Consider the following 23,193-nt stretch of genomic DNA (forward strand, 5'->3'; position numbering starts at 1 on the left):
GTGGAGAGCCTTGGGAATCTGAAAGAAAAAATTGGCAACTGGAGATCAGAGCCATTGTGGGTTCCCCTGGCTCCGGTTCCGGGCTGCCCCCCCCTTTTTGGAGGCAGTCACCAGGATGGGTTTGAACCAGGGGATTTTCTTGCTGTTGGTTCTGGGATGAGATGGTGGGCGGCGGTAGCTCAGTCTCCACATCTCCCCAGTCTGGATTTGCATCCATAGGGACCCATTTTTCTTTGGGAGGAGTTCCCCCCTCTCTGAAGGAGAAGATCCTTTTCCCAGGATCCTCTGAGGATCCCTCTCCCTCAAATTGGAAGATCTGTACCTCCTCCTCAAACTGAGTCTGTTTGGGTCTTTTGTTTCTCCTACCCCCCTCTGCTCCTTAGGAGGCAGACTTTCAGGGGCAAGAGATTTTGTTTCCGGTTCCTGGGTTTCCAGGGGCTGTTTACAAGTGAGGAAGGAAGCTTCCTCCAAGGCTTTACACCCCCCTTCCCTTTGTGCCTCCTCCCTGGGAACCGGTGAGTTATCGGGGTGCTGCCCCAGTCATTGTTCTGGAGCACCAGGTCCAGAGTTGGGTGCGTTCTGCGCCGGCATGCCGATCTGAGGGTTCTGCTGAGCCCTCAGTATGTGACCCAGATCCCGCGCCATGTTTTGAACCTGGCGCTCTAACTGGGAAACCCGCTCAGGCTGATACGGGGCCCTGTTTTCTCCCCTGGGCTGATCCCGGGAAGGGTAGCTATCCCTTCTTTGGTAGTACTCCTGGTTGGGAAGATTTGGATACCCCTCCACCCTTGGCCTCCCCTCTCCCGGATTCGGTTGTCTGGGCTCAGGGAATTGGGGAAAGAAGGGTGGAGGATTTTGGGCCTGGAAGTTGGGTGGATACCTGGGAAAGAAGTTCTGCCCAGGGTTTGGTGAGTTTCTGCCCTCCTGTGAGAAGTTGGGAGGGAAGTTCTCTGGGTTAGGTGCTTGGCTGGATCCCCCCCCCTTGGGCTGGAGGAGTCCACACATAACCCAGGATGGGTCTGTTTCCCTTGTAACGGGGGCTTACATAATCAGGAGAGCGAGGGACCCCATTTGTGGGGCTGCCTCCCTGGCTCCCTGTCTGTGACTTGCCCGAGGACCTTCTGGCCCTAGCATTATTAGGTGCAGGTAGGTTTTTAGGCCCCCCCATCTCCAAATCTAAAACGGGGTTGACCTTTACCTCTGCCACCTTGGCAGCAGCAGGGGTGTTGTTGGCTTTGGGGTTTTTGGGCGCATTATTTTTATTTTCTATTGGCTTCTGCACCTCTTAGATCCGGGTCGCCTGTTCAATGACCCAGTCTAAAAATCTTTTCTCGTGAAAATCCCTCACGAGCTGGGTCATTATGTATTTGGGCAAGGCATGGAAAAACGTATTAATAAATTCTCTGCTATCCGTGCGCACCCTTCTTGTGGTCTGTGCAAAAGCACGCTTTAACTCCTGCACAAATTCTTGTGGGGCCTGATCCTCCCCACATTGTAAATTGTAGGCTGCCTTGCGAGCCTCTTGAGGATTTCTATGAGTAGAAAAATGTTTCAAGATGGCCGCCTTATAGGTGGACCATCTTAAATGATTTTGGTCCTCCAGCCCCGCAAAGAAACTGGAGTATTCCGGGGAGAAGGTCCACTTTACATATTGAATACAGCTTTGGCTGTCCTTCAAATGGAAAGTCTCCATCATTTGCTCAAACAACTCTAAGTGCTCCCAAACAGAATACTTGGCGTTATTATGATAAGGTGTGATGACGCTCCTGATTGCCTTAATCTGCTTTAAGGGGTCCTTAAGCAAAGCCCTTTTTGTCTTATTGGCCCTTTTGGTCCGGGTAACCCTGGTCCATTCATCTTTTGACTCAGAGGCACTGATCCCAGAGGTTCCCGTCTGTTCTTCCAGGTTTTCCCGGATTCTGGGAGCCTGGGAATGGCTGGCAGAATGTGGGGACCTGGTCTCCTGTGTCCTGTACCGCTCAGAGGAGTCTTCAGATCCCTCCTTGCTGCCAGGATTTGATGGGTCCCCCCCCCACTGACCTAACTGGGCAGAGGTTTTCAGGATGCCCTTAATGGGCCTGCTCTCCTGGGGTTCCCCATTAAATTGCACTGTGCTTGGGTGCCCATACCCGGATGCCCGCCCCTCCATTCCTGGGTGGTACTGGCCTATGAGCCCCATGCTTCTGGCTGGATAGTAATCTGCCATCCCTGTGGCCCTGTGCTCATGTGCGCCAGGGGACATGGGGGTGGCAGAGTCCTGAGAGAGATAAAGGCCTCTGGTACTAGGGCTCCTGGGGTTATGCTCAGGAGTTTCTCTTTCCCAGCGAACCTCATCTCTATCCGCCCCTGCTCCCTGTTGCAATGCAAGAGCCTGCACCTTCAGTTCCTCAGTTAAGGCCTTACTAGACTCTATCAGTCTCTCCTGCATCGCTACCTGTTGTTGGAGCCTATCATTGTGCTGGCAGAGAGCCTCATTCTCTCTCTGTGCCTCCTGATTGTTCCTGGAGCACTGGGCCAGTTTTTGCTGCAGGAGGGTTACCTCCTGAGCTGTGTCCCTATTGGCCTGCTCCTTTCTTGCCAGAGCATCCTCCACCCTCCTGGTGTGTTCTAACAAGTTCTGGTGTTCTTTTTGGAGGTCACCCAGCCCCTGGAGGGCCAAGTGATTTTCTTCTGTTTTTCTTTTTAAATGGCAGACTTCCTGGCCTAAGGCGTCTCTTTCCTGACTAAGAGCCTGCATTTGTGCCGCCAGGTCGTCCCTCTGCCTTTGAAAGGCACCAGCTTTCTGGCGTTCTTCATCAAACTCTGCCTGGGTATCCAGGTCTTTCAAAATCAGCTTGTTGCTCTCTGCCTTCACTCTATCTAGATGACTTTGCAGGGTGGCTACCTGCTCCGTGCATGCCCTGTTAAAGTCTAATTGTTGCTCCAGCTTTTTCTGGCTCTGCAGTAAGGAGTCCAAACTGTCTTGGTGCTCCTTCTGCAGGGCCAGAAATCTAGTATCCTGGTCAGCCTTTTCCTGTTGCAGTATATCCATGTCCTCTTTTATTTTAATGATATACTGCCTACTATCATTTTCTGACTCCTGGCTCCTCTGCAGCCTCTGCTCAGAAGAGTCCAAATCAGATTAGGCCTTCTGTAATGCCAGCAGTTGCCTACTCGCCAGATCTTGGCCTTCAGCACATTTGTCCTGCATGGCTCCCATATGTAAATATAAATATGCCGCTACCCTGGCAATCTTGTTGTGCTCATCCTTGGCCTTAGAGGACATATATAGTTCACTCAGGGCCACATGTAAGGGACCCTGGTCTCTCCATATATCTGACCCTGTTTCCGTGATCTGGGGTGCGATTGCTTGCAACCAGACCGTCTGGTCCTGATGAGTCCACTCACCTCTCACAAATAGCTTATGTAAGAAGTGCTCTCTTGCTATTTTCATATCTACCAAGGTCGTCATTCTGGAATTTGAGTTCCTTCCTGACTTACAGAAGTTTGTATTTTATTTTTGCAAAACAGACCTTTTCCTTAGAGCGTTCCTTTGAGGAGTGCTTTACAGCGTAACACAGCATGGTGATCCGACCGGATATGTGTATCTGGTCAGCTGGCACACTGTATTAATCTGCACAAGTGATAGATCTAATCCGGAATCGCCGGCTACGAGCCGCCAATTTGTAAGAGGATTCAATTCAACACTACAGCTAAGTCAATGCCTAGTCTGGAATACTGAATGGAAACCCTTATTGATGTATCTTTATGTCCAGTTCATGCGTTCTGGATGACTACCCCTATATAACACCCCTCTCTTGGAATCCCCCTGACCCCACTGAGCCAAGAAGTAGTTCTGTTTTGCAAGTTAAAAGGTTTATTTGAGAATTTAAACAATATATATATATATATATCACACTTTATAATAAATTAATAATTGAATATCACACTTAATCTGATATGATAAAGATTAACAACGGAGAATCTGGCACTAGCCCACTTCTTTATAATCACTAAGGAGTTGACATGAAATGGATAAGGTAGCACACTGGTAAATAGGGACAGAAGAATAATGTGGTAGAGAATGCTTTATAGGGTTCAAGGAAATGCAAGGTTGAATGAATGAAATGCAGTATAGAAGATAAACTGATATGGTTTCACAAAAGACAAGGTAATCACTTTCCCTTTGTGGCAATTCACCCCCCCTATACAATGTAAGGAGATGGAAGGAAGAGCACACGGTTCAGGTATACCATCACAATGTAATACAGAGTTCCAGTTTCCCAGCAAGCTTAGAGGAGAATAGATATGAGTTTTACACAGGCTCAAAATGCTTTAAAATGTGATAGCAATATATTGGAAAATGTGCTAAAATGATTTTAATTCCCTCTGGAAGTTCAGGTTGAGGATTAGTTGGTTTAAATAAGTTCAGGCTTACTTTAGCAATGTTCTAGGAAATATTGGCAGTTTAAACGAATTTTTGGCAAATGAAAGCAAGGAAGCTGCTGTTTTCACACGTGGAGAAATTTGCAAATCGCGGTAAAATTCGCGAGTGCGTTTTTCGCGATTGCGGCACAAGTATAGGGGAATAGAATGTGGTTCTAGGTTCGTTGAAAAGCCAAGATTCCCAGCTTTCAGAGGAAAGTTACTGCAAGTCTCTAAGACAAACGGTCACAGAGATATGAGTGATATGGTAAAGGTCGTTTTTCATGATTTGATATTTTAAAAGTTCAAAGTGACAAGTTACAGCTAGCAACTAGAAATGACAGGTGACAGCTTTGCAAATGACAGGTGACAGTTAGGAGACAGTTCTGGTTAGATTAAAATAGATTGAATTATATTATTTTAACTAAGAGATTGGTTCTGCACAGTTCTGCTAGGTACGCACAATATATTTAGAAATAGAATGGGCCTCACCACGGATCTGGTCAGGTTTTCTTCACTCGCCATGGACGGTCTCTGCACACAGCGGTCTGGGTCAGCTCTCTGGTTCTGCGAACAGCGGTCTGGGTCAGCTCTGCTCTGCCTCTGGTTCTGGATACTGCTCTGCTTTCTCTGGGTACAGCACTGCTTCTGGATCTTTCTGCACAGCTTTCTCTGGACCCAGCGCTGATCTGCACGGCTCCTGGATGCTGCTATCACTGTTAGGTTTGCTGGATGCTGAGGCCCACTGAGAAGAGTTCTCAGTTTGTGGGTTTAGGCCCTTGCTTTGAGTTCTGAATCAAGTTCTTTGGAGTTTTAAAGTCTAAGTGTTGAATCTAGTATCTTCTGGATGTTGTGTGGTCCGGCAGAGCGCGTTGCAGCAAATGGAATTGAATGTCCCTATCTGTCCTGACTGTCTGCTTTTATGTGTTTTGAAAGTGGGTGGAGAGGCTAGCTTTCTAGACCCTACCCCTCTCCACTTGTCATTGGCCACTTCATCCTCTTCCCCTTGATTGGGGGAATGAAATGAAGTGTCATCATGATGAGGTCTGTTTATGATACAGAGAACCCACCCCTGTCAAATTACACACAATCTATATTTTGACCCAAAAGACATATTTGCACAGGTACACATTTGTTTAAAATTACATGCACCCATCACATATCACAGGAGGTTACCCAGTCCAAATCTGCTCTTCCTGAGAGCTTGCATTGAGAAATGGCAACATTTGCATTTTTTTAACTGGTTTTGCAATATCGGACATTAACCCAAATTTACACACATGTGCGCAAGGAGTATGGACATTAATTGATGAAGTGTCAGATTTTTAACATGCATACATTTTAAGTAATACCCTCTTAACTGCTAGTTTGCCCCCAGATCATACCACCGGTTGTAAAAACCTCTTAAAATGTGGGCAGAAAAATCACAAGGATTATGGTATCATTTAAATAATTTTCACAAGTCCGCTCTATGAATGATCCATCTTTTTAGAGTTATGTTCTGGCCCCAAAGGGGTGTGGTTTCCCCCCAGCACAAGGTTGAATTTCTGGTTTTTCCAGTTCTGCCAAGCCAGCTTGCTCTCACATGCAGTGCTCCTCCCCTTTCCTTCCAGGAGGAAGCCACATTTACGACTCCCACCAATAAAACATTTGCCTGAGTCAGGACAGGGCTTTGTTCAATTTCCTGCAGAGCCCAGGTAATTCAATCAGAGAAGTGTCATATCCCTTTTGGTGGGAACAGCAAAAGGCAGGTAGGCCTGGGAACACAGCTGTTGTGCAAGTCTCAACTCCTGTCGGGGGTAGCTGGTGGGCAGAATTCAGTTCCTTAAGCCAGGCCCCAGCTAATGTCACTTTTAGTTACCCAGTTTTCTACATTCAAATAAAACTAACCATTTTTGCATATGCAGCTAGAATGCTGATTCTAAGTTTAAAACTATGACATTTAAACAATTGAAACCTATGTGACACTCAAAAGTAGGTCACTCATTTCTTTTAAACATTTAGATTTTTAGTGTCTTTCAGTCCAAATTTACTTAAACTGTTGAAATCCACAGCTCAGCCAGTCTTGTTATAAACCTTCAAGTCACTTCAGAATATAACTTTACATTGGATCCACCTCTCAGTAAGTCTTTCTTTGGCCTGCTTTGGTTCATTTATTCAGTTTTACACAAAAAAGTCTGGTGTTGTTTTAAAACGCCGGCTTTCTGATAGTGGTGAGTACTGGTAATGCACCCATTTTTGGGATTTAAGAAAATGAATTCCCCACAATTCTAGGTTGCTTTTGGCAATCAGCATTGCCATTCCCAATGGTTTCAGGCTACTGTGTGGGTAGTCCAATGGTGGTTTTAGGCAGTGCCCTTCTGTGCCCATAACATCGGCAAAAATGGGTGGCAGCCTATTCTTCATGCCTTTCCCTGGGCATTTTCTGGGAAGCTCTGGCCATCATGATGTTTTCAATGCCAGTACTGCACAGTTTTTGAGGTAGGGCTCGGATGCATGGGTAAAAACATCCCACACAACCTACAGGTGACGTCACCAAACTAAAAACACAGTACAAATGAACAGACAAATGTGCATACACAGAACAATAACCCATTGCTTCCAACCCCACAAACATCCCAAAATAAAACCCCACAATTCCCACAGCTGTCTTCCTGCTGCAACCGGTGCAAAGTAATCCACAATAAACTCTTATAATCGGACTGCGCACGCTGCGTCGTCTCGCGTATGATACGCCCCTCACCAGGGGAGCTTAACCAGCCAATTATCTTCCGCACTCGGGAACAATCTAGCTACCTCCTGTGGGAAAACATCATCCACCTATCGAGCGTAAACACTCAACCAGTAGGGATCCTCATCTACTCATTGATCTACAACATCAATTCGTAGGGAAGTCACACCCCCGTACATGTAATCACCATCCAGACCAACCAGCGCGGCACTCCGTCTGATACGTGGGAGTCACTACCCCACCCAATAGCCTCATAACCACAAGACGGGACCACTACCACAGCTCCAGTCCCAACTACAATTCATGTGCCGATCACCACCAATATGCCGAATTTTGCGACAATGTACAATCACCCACCACCCTATTTACAATACCTCCTCCCACAGCTGTCTTCCCACACCCCAGGGTGGGGCATTCTCTTTATTCCCTTGTGTTTGTTTTAAACTGCACCCGTGGCGTCGCCTCACGGATGAAACCCCTCTCTCCAGGAAACTCAACCAGTCAAACACCTTCCACAATCTAGGATAGCTCCAGCTAACCAACCACTACGGGAATACATCATCCATGATCCAGACTACAACGCCCAACTCAGAGGTAAACCTCTATTTACATACTTCTTCAGTCCAAGCCTGTCAAGTCTATAGTCCTGGTTATTCACCAGAACCTTTTACCTCGAAGACCGAAAACGCCCTACACACAAAAGCTTCAGTCTCTACCCAGACAATACAATTTAACATTTCTACAACATACAGTTCACAATACTTCCTAATACTTAAAACATTTGCCCATTGTTACCCCCACACAATCACACCCTCCCCTCAAAGCCCATGTTGCTGGTTGCTTGAACTTGTACTTAAATTTCCTATGTTGCACTGACACTCCGCTACCGAACGCCCCATCAAGGGGCTTCACCGGACCCCTTCTTCTGCAGGGGTCTCACCTGCCCTTAAGCGGGGTATTTCCAAGTGGCCCATAGGCCTTTACCCAGTGAATGTGTCTTCCGGTGGTCTTCAGGTGCAGGCGAGGGTCCCACAGCTTCTTGGGTCGGCGGCAGGGAGGGCAGTTCAGTGCAGGGCTTGTGCAGGCAGTGCCCATTCTTACAATGAGCAATGAGCCTCACAGAGGGCACCAACTAGTTGGGGAGGAGTTGGACCCCCACCAGGGCTTCTGGGGGTAGCAGCTATGACACACCTCAACACCTCCCATTTTGTCCAAAGAAATGCAGCAGAGTCCCAAGCAGACAGCAACATGTTCCAAACTGCGTTTATTTCTGGGCAGCAAAAAAACACACATCAACCGCTCCTCTCCTCATACCCGCACCCGCCGCCAAATCCACCAACTCATTACCCAAAATGCCACTGTGACTGGGGACCCACGCCAACTCCAGATCCATCCCTCCAAGCACACACCGATCAATCTTCCTCCTGATGACCAAAATCACATCCTTCCTATCACCATTCCCTGCCACAATCGCCTGCAACCCACTCAATGAATCCGAAAACACCACCACCTTCCCAAACCCCAACTCGCACACCCTATCAATCGCCAATGCAATCGCCACCAACTCAGCCGTACAAATCGACGCGTCATTCGTCAGTCGCCCCAATTTATACTCCCCAGAGCTTTCCATATAAAACGGCATACCCACTCTCCCAGACACAGGATCCTTCGAACCATCCGTGAACACCTTACACCCTTCCTTCCCTGCCACATACGCCTGACCCAAAGCCTTGATCTCACCCCGCAAACCCCGCTGATGTGAGGATACCTTTGAGTGTGGATGAGGTGAAGGCTATGGTGGTGAAGCGGATTATGGATGAGTGGCAGGAGAGGTGGGAGAGTGGGGTGAAGGGCAGGTGGATGTTTGGTGTTCGTGAGAAAGTGTCTGTGAAGGTGGATGCAGGGAAACTGGAAGGGAGGAGGAGGGAGGAGGTGATGCTGAACCGGTTGAGGATAGGGCATGTGGGGCTGAATGACAGTCTGTTTCGAGTGGGGAAGCGTCAGTCGAGGGACTGTGCGGTGTGTGGGGTGCCTGAGACTGTGGGACATTTTCTGCTTGCGTTTGAGAGGCATGTTGAGGAGAGAGAGTTGATGAGGGTTCGGTTGTCTGCGCTGGGAGTGGCTGAACTGAGTGGGAAGGCTTTGCTGGGAGGAGTCTGGTGAGAGGCAGGGAGAGGAGCAGTGTGCTGCTGGATTTTGTGGGGCAGACGGGGCGGTGGGAGGAGTTATGAGAATGTGAGGGCTGTGTGTAAGATTGGTGGGGTCGGTGCACATCATCCTTTTGGATGGGGAAGTGCCTGCGTGGGTCCGCCCACGCATTCGATAATTTGAAGAAGAAGAAAAAAATAAATAAAAACACAGAGAGCTTCGTGCACAGTGAAAATCCAGGCACCATCTCCCCCGGTGCTGGCTTGCAAGCCAGCTTTGTAACACACTGCAGGCTGACATCACATAATTGGACCAGGTCCCAGAAACCTATCGCATCCTGTTATTGGCTGCTAAGTGATAGGTTACCTATGGCGCCCTTATAGGGAGCCTGATAATTGGACATTAGGACTTTTGCGTCAGTGGGCTGGTTTTTCGTGCGCCACCCCCATTACCTAATTCTAAACTTGTTGCACTATGAACTTGTTCCCATCAGTTTTTGCTTGGACAGGCTTTTCGCCCCTAAGCTCTCGGCATTCATTGGCCAGAGCTGAGCCATTCTTGTTACAATTATGTGTCAAATGATGTGTGGGTCTTGCGAAAATGTCTTTCGTTTCCAGGGAAAAAACACTGGGCTGTAGATGTTCTGCCGTGGCTTACTCGTATTTGTGAAGAATTAAAATGCTTGTCTGTCAGAGTTCACTGTCGTTCAAAGAAAGGAATCTTATCTTACTGTAAGACCTTGGCTGCTCCTGGGTTTGCGAGGTGCATTGCTGAAGTCAGCACGAATCACACTGCGGCTGGTGTTCAGTGAGACAAATGCACTTGGCTGTAATTTTTCTGAAACGTGGCTTTACACTGTGCAATTAGATCAGGTTAATTCATATAAGCATCTGCAAGCCTTTAAACAGGGATTCTTGTGTTTTGTAGATTCTGGTATTCCTGCACTGAGGCTAATGTAGCATGTAGGTTGCAATGTTGGTGAAGTGGGTGTCTTTCAGCATATTTGTCACCCATGGGTGCGCTGGGGCCTGGTTCAAATAAGTGCGCTCCTTATTCTTCCTGCTGTTCTTTCTGTTTATGCGCCTGGGGAGAGGGGGCAGGGGTTTGATCTCAATTTTCCCTCTTCACTACATTCAGTGTTCCTAAAGTTCAGCAGTTCATTAAAAGTGAAGCGGTTCATTGTTCCTAAACTTTCTACATTATCAGCATTCTAGCTGACATTAGCGGCACTCACTTTTGAAGTCATGCGTGTGACAAAAAATTGTACATTTTTAATAATGCGGGTGATAGGAAACAGTGCATGTCTCTTCAATAGTTTCCACAATGACGTTGTCTGTGACATCGCCACAACTCCCAAATTTCACTTGGTGTTCTCTAGCCACCACCCTTCCAACCTAATAATATTTGCATGTTTTTTGATCTGCAAATGGCTGTTTCCCATATCCTCAGCTACAGCCGCGGCTGTCTCTTGCATTGAGGGAAAAAAATATGGTGGCTGTTTCATTTCTAAAAAACCCTGCTTTTGACAAATTACCTGAGATATAGCCATCTATTTTGGAAAAGAGGCCATCAAATATTTTAGAAAACTACTGCATGGAATTACCCCGAACCACAAAAAGGCCTCCAGTAAAAACTTTGTGCCCAAGTTGTTTTGGACTAGGTCCAAATCTGTCCAGTGGTTTGGGCTATGGGGTCCACAAAATTTTACCTTTTTTGTCAATTGGAGAATGAATGGGAAGTAGGCCATGATTTTTTTTTTCTAAATAACTTTCATTTTGTTACAATTCTTTACCAAACTTTGCAGTCTGGGGGGGGGAGCACATGTCCCTAATTGACTCCAGAATTTCTGTCAATTCCATCACATGACTCAAAGGTTCTTAGCAACAGAATTTTTCGAGGTTCCTATGAGAGTCCAGCTCACCTTAACTATTGGGTGTTGACCGCACACAGTAACCTTTTGGTATTCCCTGACACACATTGCTGTTCCAGGGGTGACAGGCAATTTGCGGTAATTGGCCCCAGATTGTGGAATAAACTTCCCTTGGCACTATACAAGGCTGACATGCTACTGATACTAATGAAAAACCTCTAAACTTTTCTCTTCCGTTGATTCATTCCATGGTCTTCTACTTTGTTCAACTATTTGACATCTGCGCCCAGATACAGTTCCTCCTGTTCAATTCTTTGTGGATTAGTGCATAATAAATTCCAATTCAAAAATTCAAAAATTCAAATTCAAGTACCCTCCTCCATTCCTTCATATAATGGTCATGAACACTGGTATTTCATGATAGAAGGGTTACTGTCATATTAGGATCTACTGGGTCATCTCGATTGTGGGATAGTCAGCAACCAATACCAGCCTACATTGTCTAGTGTGGGATTAATTTTGCAACCCACTGATGGCTGTATCAATGTGAACTTCAAGTCTTTGGATCGACTTTTTCTCCTGTCTTTAATGCCATTAACTAGGGTGTTTTGGGGTGCAGTTCAAAGATGGGTTCTTTCACCTTTCACCGGCATTCCAGGCTTAACTGCATCGCAGCAACTCACTTTGCGTGCTTCCACGCAGCTTCAGCGTGCCTATCAATCGGCATGTTAGGTGTGTCCAGAGAAGTGGAAGCACAAAACAAACAGTTTAGATCTCCCGACAGTCACTGTGTATGTTTAATCACTCCTGGTAAAGGACTCAACCAACACGTAAGTGGCGCTTTAGTCTGTCTTCTCTAGATAAATAGGCCAGGTAAGTGTGTCCAGCAGAGATGTGGATGCACAGTTGGCATGTATGTTCTTTCTCCCCTGGTAAAGGGCTCCACCAAAATGCATGTGCCACGTCACTGTACTTGCCATGCTTAAATAGGCCAAGTAGCTATGTCCCACATAGATATGGAAGCATGGCTCAAAAAGTTTAGATCTCCCCGCAGTCGCTGTGGTAGTTCATCCACTCCTGGTAAAAGGCTCCACTAAAATGCATGTGCCACGTCACCATACTTGCCCTGTTTAAATAGGCAAGGTAGGCGCACTCGGCAGAGATGTGGAAGGACGGCTTGAAGGGTTTAGATCTCTCCGCAATTGTGATGAGTGTTAATTCATTCCTGGTAAAGGGCTTCACCAAAATGTACACGGCGCTTCAGCACACCTGCCATATTTAAATGGGCAAAGCAAGTGTGACCAGCAGAGATGTGGAAGAACAGCTTAAAAGAGAGTTTAGATCTCCCCGCTGTCGTCGTGAATGTTCAATCACTCATTGCAAAGGGCTCCACCAAAATATTTCACGGCGAGTGTGTACTGCCTAACAGAGTGAACATGTTTCACAGTGAAAAGTTGATTCGGAGCATGGTTACTGCATCTGAGTGGTATGCAGTTCTTTGTCACAAATTCTGTATTGTGTGTACCGGAATTATGGAAGAAAACGTATCCACAGCTACAGGGGTATATACGTGTTAAACAGAGGGCCCAGTACACAAAGCTGTTTTATGAGAGCAAATGCATTCACATCCCCCCAAAGCACAATTTGAGTGTGTAAAAACTGCAATCGATTTTCAAACAGTAAATACACATTAAGATGCGTGCACTACATGTGTGTAAATTGCGCCTCATGTGCACGCTCGGGACACATGCACATGTGCAACTGAATATGGCCCTTTGTACACAGTCTGCAACTTGGTTGAAGTGCTCGATTATGACTTAAAGATTCTGCAATAAATGAACACTAAGTATTCACTAAAAAATGTTATGATTTCTGCTCTTTTCCCAGCTTACAGAATTCACGTCAACCAAAGCACAGTGAGAACCCTGCGCACTCTAAATGAAGGTTATAAAATAGAGCTTAGAGGAAAAACAGAATTGAAGGTAAGAGGTAAATATGTAAGCAATAGTAGCATTTTATATGTGTAACATTTTACAATTCACCCGGAATAAGAACATGTTGCTCTTTACATTCCGATTTTCTGTACAATATCTCTCTTAAAACAAGGGGGTTTAGCAACGGAAAACCATAAGAAAAAATAACATGCCATAGAAAAGACCGAAAAAGGAAAACCTACTGCCCACTCTGAGCGTCCCATTAATTTGGCGGATGGGTGTGTCACATCGCAGGTTCAGTACTTGTTATAATGTCACAAGGCCTGTAGTAACAAGCCCCCGTTTGATTAATAACAATAATTAGTGTCATTATATCACTGTACATGCCAGATTGCTCTCAATTTCGGGGGCTGAAATAACATGTGTTTTTATGGTTCTATGTCATTTACCCGTTTTCTGAGAGTCCCGTTTCAAAAAGACCGATTTTTTGCGGTCGATTTTGTGCGACACCCAGAAAACCGGAAAGGGACATCACCACTGTTTATTTTGTATTCGGGGGTTTCACCCCACCTAAAACCCCTCTTTGCAGCCTGCTGCCCCCCACCCCTCTGCATACACACGTTTTCTCACACGCGCAGACAAACAAACAACCACACACTCACACACACTATACATAACACTGACCTCTGGCCCCCACAGCTCGTCCTCGCGTTTTTGCTGTGCCTGTCAGTCCCTGGGCACACTCATGTGCGGTGAAGGCGCTAACAGTTCGATTTAGAAAGACTGCTTGGTGCAGGCACGGAGTGGTCTCCCTAAATTGGTGTTTTTTCCTTTTGGAAAAAAGAAAAAGGTAATTTGACCTAATACCGTTTTTATTGCCTGAATTAGTGGTTAGCATTAACTAAGAACATGGTCAAATGAAAATCCATTAGGGACGAAATATAAGATCAAACAAAGAGCAGTCAGAGCTATTGAAATATCATTATGGCAAAAACACCACCTGTGATCACATGTAACAAAACACATGGTAAACCATACTTTCATGATCACAGTGGTAGAATCTCAAAACTGTTAGGCACTAAACCTTTACTAGCACTTCACTATTCACCCCCTTCCCTCTGTTATCAAAAATTCACCACTATACCCACATTGGCCTTAAGGTGCTATCTCCTCTCCCTCGAAAGCCACACCCGTGATATACTGCTAAAAACCTTTATTCAAGAGAAAAGAGGAAAAGAAAACCCTATCTTTAAAAAAAAAGACTTTTCACATATACAATACCAATGCAACCTTCCAGAATAAAATAATGCAAATACAGTACAATTAATAGTGGTTACTTACACTCATAAGTCGTAACCATGTTAACAATGTCCCTCCAAAAAATTGTAAGGTAGATAATACAAGCATGATTATTCCCATTCATAAACTCCTTCGACAACAGGGTGCTAGGCAGAGTTGCCATCAATCCTGCTGAGCGTAGCACGCCCACCCTTAAAGATATTTGTATTTGTATTTGTATTTATTTATTTATAACGCGCAAACCAGCAGGCCCGGAGGCATCAGGGCGCAATTTGTAAAAGGTTACAGATATGCAGGTATAACAGAGAATCATTATATACATTTACAAGAGGATCTTATATACATATGTACAGTAGTTTCAGTGCCGATATGTGATAGTAGCGGTCGGCAAGTCAGGGTAGGTCAGGAAGAAACGCGAAGCCGGCCTTAAAGCTGGTTGAAAAGCCAAGATCTAGTATTGGCTTTGAAGGTATTGAAAGAGTCTTCCGCTCTAATTGAAACAGGGAGGGAGTTCCATAACTTGGAAGCTAAGACGGGGAAACTTGAGCCCCCTGCTTTTTGCAATTTAAATCTGGGGATCGCTAGACAGTGGGATTGGGCTGTTCTTAGAGGTCGGGAGGTAGAGTGGCGCGACAGTCGACTACCAAGGTAGATCGGGGCTTTGTTGGCTAGGCATTTGTGCGTAAGGGCGAGTGTTTTGAGTGAAATTCTCTGTTTGACAGGTAGCCAATTTAACTTACTTCTGGTTTCTGTGATGTGGTGGTGTCGGGGAATGTTTAAAGCGGCACGAATGGCGTTGTTTTGTGTCGTTTGAAGTCTGTTCAGGTTCTCTTGGCTGGTGCCAAGATAAAGAGCACTGCAATAATCAATTTTAGCCATAATAAGGGTTCTCGCTAGCGTAACGCTGTTAGACGTAGTGAGGAATGGTCTGCAAGCTGCGATAAGTTTGCATGTGTATGCAGATGCAGATCTGACAGCATTAGTTTGTCGGGTTAATGAGAGTGTGGCATCAAGGAAGAAACCTAACGTTTTGGTATCTTTTGAGACACGAATGATATTACCATCTATGTTGAATGACTGATAGGACGGCTCTAGTCTGCTCAGGCGTTGTGCAGTGCCCAAGATCAGGAGCTCCGTCTTGTCATCATTCAAGCACAGCTGATGTTGGGCCATCCAGGCTTGGATGACCAAGTAGACGTCGTTAAGGGCCTTGGTGTCACCTAGATAATCACCAGTGATGGGGATGAGTATCTGGGTGTCGTCCGCATAGTTAGTTTAGGAGACACCCAGATAGTCAAGCACATCAAAGAGTGGTTTCGTGAAAATGTTATAGAGTGTAGGTGACACACAAGATCCCTGAGGAACGCCACAGTGAATCGGGGAAGGGTCCGCGGCTGCGGATGGGGCAAAGACTCTCATGGATCTGTTGCTCAGGAAAGATTTGATCCCAGCCGCAGCCGAGGAAGAGAAGTTGGCAGCTGAATGGAGGTGCTCGCACAGGATCTGATGGTTGACCAGATCGAATGCGGCTGAAAGGTCGAGAAGTAGTAGCATTGCTAGTTTGCCTTGATCCTTTAGATCCTCGATTTGAGTTTTAAGGTCTAATAATGCGGTCTCTGTCCCGTGTCTGGGGCGGAAACCAGATTGTCGTAGACCTAGCAAGTTATTAGTTTCCAAGTAATTTTGGATCTGAAAGTATGCAGCACGGTCTAGGATCTTGAGCAGAAATGGTACAGTGGTGATAGGTCGGAAGTTAGTGGGAATGTTAGGGTCTAGGGAAGGTTTTTTAAGCAGTGGGATAACCCAAGCGTCCTTCAGATTGTCCGGGACAATACCTGTTTGAAAGGAAGAGTTGATGAAGGCCGTGATGAATGGGGCCAACTCATGCGCTGAGTCCTTGATAGTAGGGGCTGGGCACGGGTCACCTTGGCAGTTAGTTGGCTTAATTCTAAGAATTATATTTTCTACCTCTGCCACGGTAAGCGGAGAGAATGCGAATGGTGTGATGTTGGTAGAGTCTGGCAAGGGGGCCTTAGTGAGGGAAGGAGCGTGGTTGTCGCGCTTCAGGCTGTCCTGTTTATCTTTGATTTTGTCTTGTAGTGTGGAGATTTTATTTAGTAAGGCTGCTTGGATGTTGGCACACCATTTACTATCTTTCACGCATGTGTCAGGGGGGGCGACTGGAGTTTCAAGCTCTCTTAGGATTTTAAAGAGTTCCTTGGTGTTCGAGTCGGCTTGAATAATGCGGTTGTTGAAAGATTCCTTTTTTGCCGTGATGATGGCATCTTTGTAGGAGAGTGAGGCTAGAAGGAAACTGTGTTTATGCTCGTCTGAGGGGTGGCTTTTCCATCGATTTTCGGCATGGCGTTTAGCTTTGCGGAGCAATCTTAACTGTGGTGTGAACCATGAATTAAGATAAGCTTGAGGTTTAGCCTTTCTAAGTTTGAGAGGTGCTATACAATCAATGGCAGTTCGCATTGTTTGGTTGTAGGTGTGTGCTAGTGAGGTTGGATCAGAGTAAGAGTTGGTGGCTGTGTTAAGGGACGGGAGTAACAATGGGAGGAGTTTCTCCTTGGTTATATCTTTTTTGCTTCTAGTTGGGAGTGCTGGGGCTAATGGTGACGGGATTCGTGGTGTGGCTTCAATGTTGAAAGTTATAATGTGATGGTCGGACCATAGACAGGGGGTATTGTTAAGGACCTTGATATTGCAATTGGAGCCAGCTACCCAGTCAGGTGTTCTACCTTTAATATGGGTAGGCTCTTGGATGTATAAGGTAAGGCCGAGGTCAGATAGTGCGATCTCCAGGTCAGAGGCCACAGGGTCTTTTAAGTCACCAAGTCCTAAGTTAAGGTCGCCTAGGATGATTGTTTGCGAATTGTTCTTTGTATTGTTGAGGAGGAGAGTGGAGATTTCACTGACAAAGGTAGGTGCGGGTCCTGGAGGTCTATAGATTAGGTGCATGGTGGCTGTTTGGTTAGGTGTGAGTGCTAGTTTGACAGACAGCAATTCGGCTGATGTGAGTTTGGAATCAGGTAACACTCTTAGGTCAAGAGTATTTTTATGGATGAAGGCTACACCGCCGCCTTTGGAAGAGGCGGTGGAGCGGTCACATCGTGTGATGCCGTAGTTCGGCGGTAGGGCTAACGCTAGTAAGGGGCCAGATGCGGCATGAAGCCATGTTTCGGAGATAGCTATGAAATCAAGGTCAGACGTGGTGATGAGGTCAGCTATGTCAAGTGCGTGTGCAGTGAGGGATCTAGCATTAATAAGGGCACCTTTGAACATGGGCAGTTTAACCTCGGTGGTGGTGGGTTTGCATGTGGTGGCAGTTGACAGAGATCCAGGAGAGAGGGGGGTTTGTTTCCTGGTGATGTGACGGATGTGGCGCAGGCGTAGGCGGAATCTGGTGCCTAGTCTCTTATTTCTAAGAGAGAGGGGGCAGGGTTGGTTAGGTGTAGGTTTCCTAGCAAAGTGATCCAGCCATAAAGCTGGGTCGTTGAGGTATTGGTTGGTATGGCCTACAGCGGGTGCTGCCGGGCTCATTCTAGGTGACACGAGAGGTTGTGGGGGTGCCATGCTGGTAGAAGGCTGGTCCATTTTAACCCAGAGTGTGGAGGTTGCTACCGTAGGAAGCTGGAGAACTTGGGCAAGTCGAAGGGATAGTGTGTAGAGTAATGGAAGGAGTACACTGACGTGCATGATGACAGTCCTGGTCACCTAGGTGAGAGAGGAGAGCTAGGTGGCACAACAACCATGTACATAGACAGGGGCCACCTAAGATCAAATTGGCAGTGAAAGGCAAGGGCCAATAAGACTAAAGGCACAACATAAATCAGGGCAAAACACAATCAGTTGTGGTCTATTGGCGACCATAAGGCACAACACAATGTAAGCAAGCAATGTAAGTGGCAGCTTCAGGAGACATCTTCATATTCTAATCCCTAAATTCGTATATATCTACAGTCCATAAATACTAATTTGAGCTGCCATTACCTTCTAATAATGAAGAATCTGGAGCGGAAAGGGCAAAGTTCCTGGCCCCTGGCTCCTATGGCTCCAAACAGGCACCCAACAGGCCTTAGTATGGCCTTTGTTGTGGCCGGCGTTTCCGCCTGCCGGCGGATGCAGGCCGAAGAAAAGTAAAGATGCGGCCTCGTTGTGGCGCCGCGATGCGCCCGGAATTGCGGGGTCAGGCGCTCCGTTAGGACAAGGTCAGGCAGGCCTTGCTCCGAGTGCCCGCCTCCTGGAGCTGGATTCTGGCTTTGGGGGGGGTGCGAGGGGCTCCTGCCCTCTACCCTTGCTGCAGGCAAGTGGAATGGGGCTCAAGGGCACCCAACAGGCCTTAGTATGGCCTTTGTTGTGGCCGGCGTTTCCGCCTGCCGGCGGATGCAGGCCGAAGAAAAGTAAAGATGCGGCCTCGTTGTGGCGCCGCGATGCGCCCGGAATTGCGGGGTCAGGCGCTCCGTTAGGACAAGGTCAGGCAGGCCTTGCTCCGAGTGCCCGCCTCCTGGAGCTGGATTCTGGCTTCGGGGGGGGGTGCGAGGGGCTCCTGCCCTCTACCCTTGCTGCAGGCAAGTGGAATGGGGCTCAAGGGCACCCAACAGGCCTTAGTATGACTTAGATGACAGGGACACGCATTAACATAACAAGTGCCTTACAGTTTCCAATCCCCCTTGCCCACAAACACGGCATTCCATTCTAGCTCTTGATACCTGGGCCAGGCCCCCTCAATTTCCTTAGTTCTAATGGTGTTACATTGAGTTTTAGGTAATTACCCACAAATTGTTGCACATATTTGGGAATTCCTTTTCTTGCCAGTATGTAGGTCACACATTCTGTAGCAGAGTATTTTGTACTAAGGTTCACTAGGGACTGTTCCTGACCATAGCTAACCAAAATGGCTTTCATAGTTTTCCTAAAGTGCTGCAGAGAACAGCCAAGCAAATTCCCCCAGAGCCACTGTCAGCCATCTTTTAGCTACAGTGCAAAGTTTGACCATATTGCTAGACGGCATTAGAGGGGCTCTAGACTGATAGGCCTCAAGTATCAAAGCCTGAAGGAAGCCTGCCGGGTGTTAGTCAACTTCCACAATGAAGTTAGGCACCTGAAATAGATTCTACATTGAATGGGCATCACATTGTATACAAATAGTATCATCTCAATTGCTGTACGTTGAGGAAGACGTATAAGGCTCTTCAGCAGGTGTCTTTCCAGTAGCGCAAGAAGTATCCCCGCCTTCCCTGGAAGAAAAGTCCTCTTGGCTCTAGTGTGGAATTATACCAGGGCACTTTTGAAAAAAAGTAATGCAGATTTCTTGAATCATTTTTCTAAAATTGTGCGACCTTCACTTTTGAAAAGTGGACTTTTCTCTTTGCAGAGAAACGCATTGTTTAAGATTTGTGTGCCAGAGGACTATGCAGTACATAGGGTTGGTCTTGTGCACCGGACACATTTTCATGGGCAAATTATGACATTCGTGCCCCTCCAAGTTGCACCCCAGGCCCATCAGGCACCGTAAAGGACCCACAAGTTGTCCTTCAATGTCTGCACATCACTCTGCACTTGATGCCTTAGACAATGAGAACATATCATGTGTGATACCCTGGATAATATTTTGATATCTTAGGCCATAAGATCACAAATTTCTTGTTCATTATTCGTAATCGCTTGAAAAAAGATGTTTGGAATTTTGAACCAGCACTAACATTTGTATGTACATTTGTCCATTTGTATTTATAGTGGACACTAGGAACTGGCTCCTAGTGTTGTAAGATGAACTCCTCCTTTCCTGGCAGCCAGCGTGCAGCACGTATGGCTGGAAGAGTGTTGGTCTGAAGCTATCTCAGGCATCTGCGGAGTCCACCATGACCCTTCCCTCTCTCTCCCTCTCTTTAATGCCTACATGGTACAAGGCCAGGTCTCCGGTTTGGTCCAGCCTGGATTTCGTTCAGTCCTGGATGGGGCAACTGGCTCTTCCTAAATGCAGGGAATGTTGACATCCTCCTTCTGGGCTGTGGGCCTGGCTCAGAGGTTCTTCCTTTTCTTTGGCCATGGGAACTGTATTTGTATTTGTATTTATTAGGTTTATATAGTGCTTTAAGCCAAAGCACTGCACATTTTAGCAACAGGGTACATTTAACGATAACAAATTAACAGTAACAGTAGAAGCAAATAACAATTTTGAATTTTGAATCAGACCAATAAAACAGTATTTAGAGCAATTAGAGAGAGGGGAGAGTAGTGGAGTAGTTCAGGGAGGAAGAGGGAGGGATGGGAAGGAGGAGGAGAAGGGGAATGGGAGGAGTGAAGGGGGAGTGGAAGGAGTCAAAGGGGGTGTGGAGGGAGGTGATTAAGGGGAAGAGGGAGAGGGTGGGAGGGGGGAGTGATAAGGGAAGGGGAATCATGGCGGAGAGTGGAGAAGGAGAGATTTGAGGGAGGTGCGGAATGAGGAAAAGGTAGGAATAGAGCGGATTGAGTTCCAGTGGAGGGGAGCTAGGAGTTGGAAGGAGCTGAAACGAGAGGAAGCTCAAGGGGAAGGAGGAACAGTGAGAAGAGAGTGGTCAGCGGAGCGAGAGGGAGTGTAGAAAGAGAGAAGGGAAGAGCAATAAGGGGGAGCGAGATCATGGAGAGATTTGAAGACTAAGCAGAGGAAATTAAATTTAAGTTGGGAGTAAAAGGGAAGCCGACCAAGGGAGGATAGGGAAGCAGAGATAGAGTCTCAGGAGGTGAGGAGGCAGAGGGTACATATGGCAGAATGGTAGATAGATTTAAGGGGGGTGAGATGTGAAGTGGGTAGACCAAAGAGTAAGGAGGAGCAGTAGACGAGGCGAGAGAAGATGAGGGAGAAGATTAAAAGTTTAGTGGCATGGAAAGTAAGAGAGAGGCGGACCTTGGAAATATTATAGAGGTTGTAGCGACAGGCGTGAGAGGTGAAAGAGATATGGTGGGAAAAAGTGAGATAGGAGTCAAAGTGAATGATGCAAGTAATTCTCCTGCATATTATTTCTTTACTTCACCTTGACATTTGAATCACAGGTCAAGGTTGCCACACGGAATGCTCACTTTCAGCGCATCATGATTTCTAGCGTCTGCCTCCTGCTGACCCTTGAATATTAGGCTCCGCTTATCTAGGCAGTGGTTCTCTGCAGGATGCCATTCTGGATTGGTGTCTTCATTCGGTTATGCACTATGTTGCCCTTCTACTTGTCCAGAACCGAGCGGTTCGACTGATTCTGAGACTAAAATGAGGTGTCCCCTGGGAGGAATATTTCAGAGGGGCTAACAATATGTCGCACATCAACCTCAACACAGCTATCCTTCTTTGGAAAGTTGCAGTGGTTTCTGGACTGCAATAGCCCTCAAAATAGGCTGGGCCTAATTGTCCTTTCTGGGCCCTATTCTCAATGAGGTGTTAATTACCGAAAAATTCGTATAAAGGCTTTCTGACTTTTTTGTAAATTAACACCTACTCTAAAGTATGTGCATTTTCCTGTGGTTGCACAGAAAGCGCCACTTTTGGAACCTGTGCGCAGGTTGCTAGGATTGGTGTGAAACCAACCTTGCCACGGGCATTTTCAGAAAAGCTTTCTTTTCATGGCTATTCTGGTGGCACTTCTCCACAATAGCGGCAGGCTAACATTTCTGCAGCTATACGGTACCTCTTTGTTGCTGGTCTGTAGCACTGTTGTGGAGTGACAACACCAGATTAGAGGAAGGGGGCAGACATTAAAGGAATTCAGGTCAAAGAACAGATGACGGCACTCTTGAAAGAAATGAATTCTGTCAGCCCTCACAGCGCGGAAGGTCAGCGTGTTTTGCAACACTGCGACGACCACGCACATTAGAAGGCAAATGAAAATATATTTGCATGAGATCTTAAAATGTGGTCAAAGTTGTGATTTTGACTGCCCAGGGCTGTGGAAAAATCTTGCTCTGTGGGTGGGCAGCCGTGGCAGTAAATGCGATTGTGTATTTTATTTATTTATTTATTTGTAATATGCTTACAGCTTGGAATAGCTTTGCATATAAATACAGTACAATAAAAAACAGTGTTATATGATGAAACATTTCATAGAAAAGACATACATCATTCCAAGATATAAGACATGAATATATCCCATAGGATAATTTGGTTAAAATTTCAATATTTAGCAAAGAATTTAATCATAAAATACATCAAATTGATATAACTTCCCTCAAATAAATGGTTCGTTCGTATTTTGGCATCCTCCTCCCAATTTTAATTATACTTTTTTTTCATACATTCATTATGCAGATCGTTAAGGCTGTTGCAGTATCTCATAATGTATTGAGTCGATTCAATCGTTTCCTCACCGCACAGTCTGCATAACCACTCCCTATATGGAATGCCATATCTTGCTCCTATAATTGCCAGTACTACTGAAACATTGAACTTAAAGATAAGATATTCTCTGGCAGTGACACTATTTGGGAAGGCAGATATATAACCAGAGGTAGTATGACGGGATTGCAGGGCTTGTATGAAAGCACCACTGTTGTTACTGGTGGATAACTGGACAAGATGACATTCTGTGTAATAAGACTGAATTGCCAATTTAAGTTCATATTTCCATGTTAAAGGGAATGGGCCTTGACACTGAGGTTCTATCACATGAGCCCCCCTGCAGTGTTTGGCTTGCATAATCCCTAAACAGCCAAAAGATTCATATGCATTGATGGTTATATATGCTTGCATTCCTTCAACCATGATAGTGTCATTGTCTAATGTTAGCAGAGATTCATAGCGGGTTGCAAGTTTATATTCTGTTCTATCAGCTATGATC

General features: G+C 46.2%; 1 protein-coding gene across 1 annotated transcript in view; it reads left to right on the forward strand.

The window, feature by feature from the left end:
- LOC138528419 (retinal guanylyl cyclase 2-like) overlaps window positions 1-23,193 on the forward strand; it is a 772,203-nt gene that overhangs the window by 617,748 nt on the left and 131,262 nt on the right. Inside the window, exon 17 of the mRNA XM_069640033.1 lies at window positions 13,041-13,135. Within this exon, the coding sequence (XP_069496134.1) occupies window positions 13,041-13,135 (95 nt within the window). The remainder of the gene's footprint in view (window positions 1-13,040; window positions 13,136-23,193) is intronic.

The sequence above is a fragment of the Ambystoma mexicanum genome, chromosome 7q (genome assembly GCF_040938575.1).
Source record: "Ambystoma mexicanum isolate Mex_15411 chromosome 7q, UKY_AmexF1_1, whole genome shotgun sequence".
Classification (NCBI taxonomy): domain Eukaryota; kingdom Metazoa; phylum Chordata; class Amphibia; order Caudata; family Ambystomatidae; genus Ambystoma; species Ambystoma mexicanum.